We start from the raw sequence: 6,383 nt of genomic DNA on the forward strand, positions 1-6,383 counted from the left end.
TGCATGGAAAAGGCTCCTCAGCGCCTTATGCACCACTTGGAAGTACAGTGATTTCTGGCAATTCCATCTCTGTATCTTATATTGGAGAGATTTTGCTTATTTTCTTCCTATTGGTAGAATGCAGTCAGCATGAAAGCAGGAACTTTTTCTGCCGAAGAGCTCAGCTGCTCTGCCTGTTTATTTGCTGCCTAAAGTTCTCATCTTCTCTTCATTCCGTGCAGCTGGCGGGTATGGCAATAGATGTGATGTCACAAGCTGCAGATTATAGCTTCAGGTAGAAATAAGATGCAAGAACAGATGGACTTGCATCCTGCTTTCAAGCAAATGTTCTAGTAGTAATGAAGGTGAAGGAAAAAGACAATGAAAAAGAGAGACATTTTCTGTGTTGAAAAAAATGTCACTGTTTGCACCTTTCCAATAAATGAAATTTTACAAAAACTTACAAGGAGCAGAAATGCTTTAATTAAAACACTGCAGAAAATGTCTTTTGAAGGTGACAGAGGACACAAGAGATTTGTGTACAAAGGAGATCAGTCCTCCTAGAAGCCCCAGAATTTATAGAATTTCTGAGATGCAGCGGGAGGAGGGCAGCTTTTTTTTGTGGGAAATGCATATTAATTTGTCTATAATTAAGGGCACAGGTTTATTTTCTCTTGAGTTTTATCATATGTTCCCCTCTATCAGGAGAAGAAGCTGGCGTGCTGTAGGCAGCTCTGACTGGCACTGAGAGAATATATCATGGCTTTCCTGTCTCAAAGTTACCATGGGCTTGTAAAGAAGTAAAAGGAAATAATAAGGTTTAGCTAAGGTTCATGTGCAGAGGTCTCTTGTGTTATATTAGCCTATTTCTCTGATTGTGTTCTTGGGAACTGTTTTTGAACAGCTTGACCTGTGTCACTACATGTGTTTTTTTGCTACAAGGCTTCCAACAGAAAAGGCACAAGCCAGATTGATCCCACTAAAGGTCCACAGAAAGAAATAGGAAAATTTCTCAATCAAGCCTTAGAGTAGGAGGACTAGTAGACTCCATCTTCAGGGGGTAAAAGCCTGCACTGTGTCAAGGGTGCTTTTGCAGAGTAGGTGAACCATGCCTCTTCATTCATGGTGTAAGCAGAAAGAAAAGTCAGTCATATTTTCTAATACCAGCCAAAGGGAAAGGAAAGAAAAATTCACCCAATCTCTGATTTTTTTTTTTTTTTCTTCAAGTCTGGATCCCCTGATGTGACATAAAAAACCATCACATGTATGTCACGTGCAGTGAATTACATGTTTACACTACTTTATATACTGTAAGCAATTGATGCAGTGCTGTGAAGTGCTTAGCATGGGAAATGCACTGATTTCCCACCTTGTCTTCCAGAGAAGTGAGTGAGAAGTGTCTTACTGGTGCTGGGTCCATAGGCTGTTGATTCTTGCAGATGTCCATTCTACCACTGCAGTCCCTGCCTGGCACTTGAACAGGACAGTGATGATGAGAAAACAGGTCTCACTTGGTCAGTCTGATCAGGTTCAACAGCACCTGTGCTGTGTGTACCTGTCTGCCAATGGCCAGGGGGCTACACACAGCCTACAGCCAGGGATTGCCCCTTCTCCCACCACTCATCAGCACTGAGGCACTTTCACAGCTAATCTGGCAGAGTTTTCAACAAGTTTCGGGTGCTCTTGGCATTGCAAGATCTCTTTTTAAACCCTACTTGTTTATATCCTCTGTAATGCCCTTGCTGTCTGCCTGTGCTGTGGTGTCTTAAGAACATTTCCAGTGAAGAGCTGGCCTATTGCTGTGCTCAGAATTGACTTCTGGTGAGCACATGCTCCTGTGTCTCTGTCCATCTCTTGTTTCTACGTGTACTGCCTTTGGCACCGTGAGCAAAATGCTTTGTTGTGGGTGCCCAAGGTCTAGCACAGTGAGTTACTTCTGGTTTTGTGGCCAGTAGACACTGTTGAGTTAGAAATAGCAGTGGAGTCAGAGCTTGCGTTTGGTTGCTGTGTGGTTGCTTGAGCTCTTGGCTGGGAGCAGTGCTAGCAATGCATCATTAGCAAAGGAGCAATTAAAACTTGAACTGTCAAGTCCCTTGGGGCTGTAGGCATCAGATCACTACATCCTCAGATGTTAAAGCTGCTGTTTTGTGTCTTGGCAGGGTTCATCAGTCATGGCACGAAGGGCCTTGAAACTTGCCTCATTGGTGGCAGCCACTTCTGGCATCTATTTGTATGGCAACAAGTTCGTGGATCCCAACGATTTTGGAGTTGTTCGTGTGGGCCGAGCCATTGCCACAGTAAGTTTCGTCCTAGTAATGTGCAAGATTCCTAGGTGGGTAAGGGCATTGAAGTTCACAAGAATTTGGGATTTCCTGCATTCCCTCTCAGAAGGTCAGTAGGAAGCTCTTCAAGTTGACACAGTGAGGAGAAAAGAGGTGAAAGCGTAGAAGAAATAGCACTTGTCATTTGCACATTTTAGAAGAAATAAACAGAGATACTGGGCTGCAGAACATTGTCTCTGCTTCCCTGGATAGGGTGGGACCCTCAGAGCAAGGGCTCATTTGAGGCCCCCATCTTCATCAGCCACCCTTCAAGGTCAGTCATCCACCCCAAGGATCATGGTTGTTGTGTTGATAGGCTATGGTAGCCATTAGCATGTGACCCTTAGGATGAGAGATCTGGGGAGAGAACAGGTGTTTTGAGGGTAAAGCAAAGATAAAGTGAGGATGGGAGATTATGTACTTCTGAGGTTGGATTGGTTTCCAGTTTCATAAAATAAACACTGCATCTGTCTGGCATCTCTGCTATTTCACCCTTGTGTTGATCACTGCTCCAGAAAACCTCAGAGTGGAGGCTGGCAGCCAAATAGGTTTCTGCCTTCTCCTTCAGGATATTCACTGGCGAATCCACGAGCAGCCAGGAACAAGGAGATCTGAGACTCTGGAAGGGGTATCAGTCTCCCTGTACCCCACTTGCACTATACATCTGTCACTTCAGGCCATGATCTTCATCATTTACAGACCCTCAGTGGTAAGCAGCTGTCTGTCAGCACATTCTATGACTTTTAAGCACTTCATTAATGAGTTTTATAGGGAGTCAGCTGCCGAGGGCAGATGCAGTAAGAAAAAAAGCTCTGTCAGTTGGCTCAGATGCTGTACTGTTTATATGTGCAAGCTGCACCATGAACTACTGTGAAAAATTAGTGTTTATTTTGAAAGGATGAGGGTAGAAATACTAATTGTAATCTTTCCTTATTAGCTAAGAAGTGCTAAATAACTGCTAAGCTTTGTGCTCTGCCCCTAACCATAAGGCAGAGCTGCCTGGTGACAGGAAGCAGCTCTCTCCCTTCTACTGCTGAGGCAACTGAGGCATGGAGACAGAGCACAACTTATTGTGGCTGGAGAGGTATCTGCTCTCCAGGCCGTTTGGGCTCTCCAATCTGCCCTTGAGTTCTGACTCCTTGACCAGTGTTTCTCACTTGAAAGCCAGTGGTTTTTTTTGTGGCTACCTTCTGTTTTAAGACAAAAATGAGAACTGTGCAGTGATGAAGCTGTGAAGTTGGTGTTTTGAGTGATGGTGAGATTACTTTCCTGGTACATAGGAAATAGGGGAAAGGAGATTTTCTTTGCTTTAAATGGTGGTGATGCTAAAGACATGCCTGACTCTCATGTCCTCTGCCTTCAGGGAAGGCACAGGTCATGGGCTGTAAGGCACTGCACTGGCCCTGCTCTTAAATGCATCAGAGGGTTCTGCACCCATAACTACAAGGAGTGACCTCCAAAAACATACTGCCAATGTTCAGTGCTCCATAGGTGATGACAGCAGATATTTATAACTGTGTGTCTGTATACTGTTCAAACACAATTTTTCTGTGTGTTTGAATTCTCCATTCTGTCTACTATATAGGACTGCATATAGTTAGGCTGCTTCTTTAGTTGTGCTGCACCAGTGACCTCTGCTTCCCAGCTTGGGGTTTGCTCCTTGTTGGAAGGGAAGAAGTCAGCTCTCATTTGTGCACTGACAGCCCAGACTGCTCTCATTCCTTAGCCATAGGCTCGGTAAAGGCAACAGAACAATTGGACAGGGTAATTTCTAAGAAGCTCAGCTTCTTGGACTTCTTCATGTAGTGGAAAGCCAAGACTCTGTAGCAAATAACTGACTTTGGATATTTGTGGCATGTATATGGATCTAGCCCTGCGCAGGCTTCTTGTCTGGGTGCTTGATTCAATCATTGGACCATAACCAGGCAAAAGCAGGCTGTAATCCTTAAGAGCTAAGTTCATCAGCAGCAGACACAAAAATATAAGACAAATTATGGTGTGGCAAACAAAAAACCCTGGAGAAAAGAACAGAGGGAGGTCAAGAAATTTAAACTAAAACTACAGGATTGGACAGGTTTAATCCAAGTTTGATTAGAAAGATGCTTTTCTAAGAAATTTGATGAAGTGCTCTAGTGGAAAATCTCTTCTTCAGCCTCTATTTAAAATGGAGAATTGGCTCTTGCTTATGTGAGGGTAGACAAATAATCAGAGGCAATGTTGTGCCATGAGCTGGTGAGATCTGAGGGTAGTTTAGGTGTGGAAGAGTGTTTAAGGTGTTGAGAATTCATTGATACAAGTGGAAGCCCAAGTCTCTGAGATGTTTAATCCTGGACTGGATAAAAGATCAGTTAAAGAAGTAATCTGGCATTTGTAATGGAAGGGATTTGATTTGTAGGTCTTTTTGTGTCTCCAAGATTTAGTCTCACATGGTAATGTGAAGGAGGGCACTAGTATTGGCTAAGAATGAAGTCAGCCTGGACAGCATCATGTTTCAGAGTTTTTGTGTTCTGGTAAAGTTAGAAACCTGGCACAGCAGTTGTGCATTTGCCAAATTTCTTTGAGGGTATCCCAGTTGTTTTGGTCACGTGGAAGGAATGTTCTATGCAGTAGCTGGAATACATCTCAGGCACTAGAAGGGGTTTCACAATGTCAGAGTTGCCTATCAGTATTGTCATAATACTAATTTAGTGTTTAAGATTACGATGTAATTAGCAACCACTTAATTAATTCCCACTTCCTCTGTAATACAGGCCAATCTGTTAGCTGCTTCTTTTCAAGTTGGAGGTGATAATTACCCTTGTAGACCAGCAATAAAATAAGAACCAATTCAAGCCTTCGTGCAAGGATGATTTGAACCTCCCTCCACTTCAAAGTTTTTCTTTGAGGTTATGAAGATGCTTTGAAAAATTTTTTTTCTGAGTGGGTCTCTGTGTAGCTGTGCAGGTCCTGAATTCACCAGGGGCAAGAGACACTGAAAAGCCAGGAAAAAAAAAATGCTGTGCTCAGTTTCCAAAAACAAGAAACAGGAGAAATCTAACCTCCACAAGGAAGGACTGTGTCTGTTTGTAGCTAATTCTCAGCTTAGTCCCCTCTTGGAAGCACATCTGAGCTTTTGACTGTTTCCCTTTTTGTTAGTTCCATTGACTTTGTTTCAAACCAGATTTGATTTGGAGCTGGGGCTGTTCAGCCTGGAGGAGGCTGAGGGGAAACCTCATTGCTCTCTACAACTACCTGAAAGGAGGCATTGGCCTCTTCTCCCTAATGACCAGCGATAGGACAAGAAGAAATGGGGTCAAGTTGCGCCAAGGGAAGTTCAGATTGGATATCAGGAAAAATTTATTCACAGAAGAGTGGTGAAGCATTGAAACAGGCTGCCCAGGGAGGTGGTGGAGGCACCATCCCTAGAGGTGTTAAAAAAAATGGGTAGACATGTTTTTTTAGGAGATGGTTTAGTGGTTAGGGGTTGCAGGGCAGATGGCTGGACTTGATGATCTTGAAGGTGTTTTCCAACCTTGATGATTCTGTGATTCCCTTGCCTCCCTGGCTCTCACAATGTCTTGACTGTGCTTTATGCCCTTCCTAAGCATGTTTGTGCTGAAGGGTGGAGCTAGCACCTGTGCCAGAATGGGGTGCTGCCTTTTCGGCAGGGAGGTTTTAGGAGATCTGACTTCAGATCAATTATGCAAATGTTTCTTCATGGCAAGAATCTTGAAGTCCAAATGGCAGGCTAGCAGACAGGCTAATCTAGATGTAAATTCCCTTTTGTCCCTCCAAGTAAACTTAATAAACATGGTCTGTATGCTTCTGTGCCATTTGCTGGTGTTCTCACAGTGGAAAGAGAGCAATTTAACCATTGAATACAATTGTGGAATATGCTAGATCCATTTTCAGAAATCATTAAGGCACTCTAGGAATCTAATTCTGTTGTCTGGGGCTATGTCTAGCTGGATCCCCATATAGTTGTTTTGTAATTGGATATCTGACCCTTTGGCCCTCTAGTCCTTTGTGTAGTTGAATATCCCCAAAAGTACTGCTGCTTGTGCTTATTGGTGAGCTTGTCTTCAGTAACTGCTCCCTGCTGAA

General features: G+C 43.5%; 1 protein-coding gene across 2 annotated transcripts in view; it reads left to right on the forward strand.

The window, feature by feature from the left end:
- The first annotated feature begins 2,140 nt into the window (after positions 1-2,140).
- Positions 2,141-6,383, forward strand: part of ADCK1 (aarF domain containing kinase 1) — an 83,731-nt gene continuing 79,488 nt past the window's right edge. The window contains exon 1 of one of the 2 annotated variants that reach the window (XM_009993908.1): positions 2,141-2,276. In XM_009993908.1, coding sequence (XP_009992210.1) covers positions 2,151-2,276 — 126 coding nt within the window. In that variant the 5' untranslated portion in view covers positions 2,141-2,150. The remainder of the gene's footprint in view (positions 2,277-6,383) is intronic. The other variant, XM_009993909.1, reaches the window with a different exon arrangement.

The sequence above is a fragment of the Chaetura pelagica genome, unplaced genomic scaffold, assembly GCF_000747805.2.
Source record: "Chaetura pelagica isolate M959 unplaced genomic scaffold, ChaPel_1.0 scaffold11, whole genome shotgun sequence".
NCBI classification, from domain to species: domain Eukaryota; kingdom Metazoa; phylum Chordata; class Aves; order Apodiformes; family Apodidae; genus Chaetura; species Chaetura pelagica.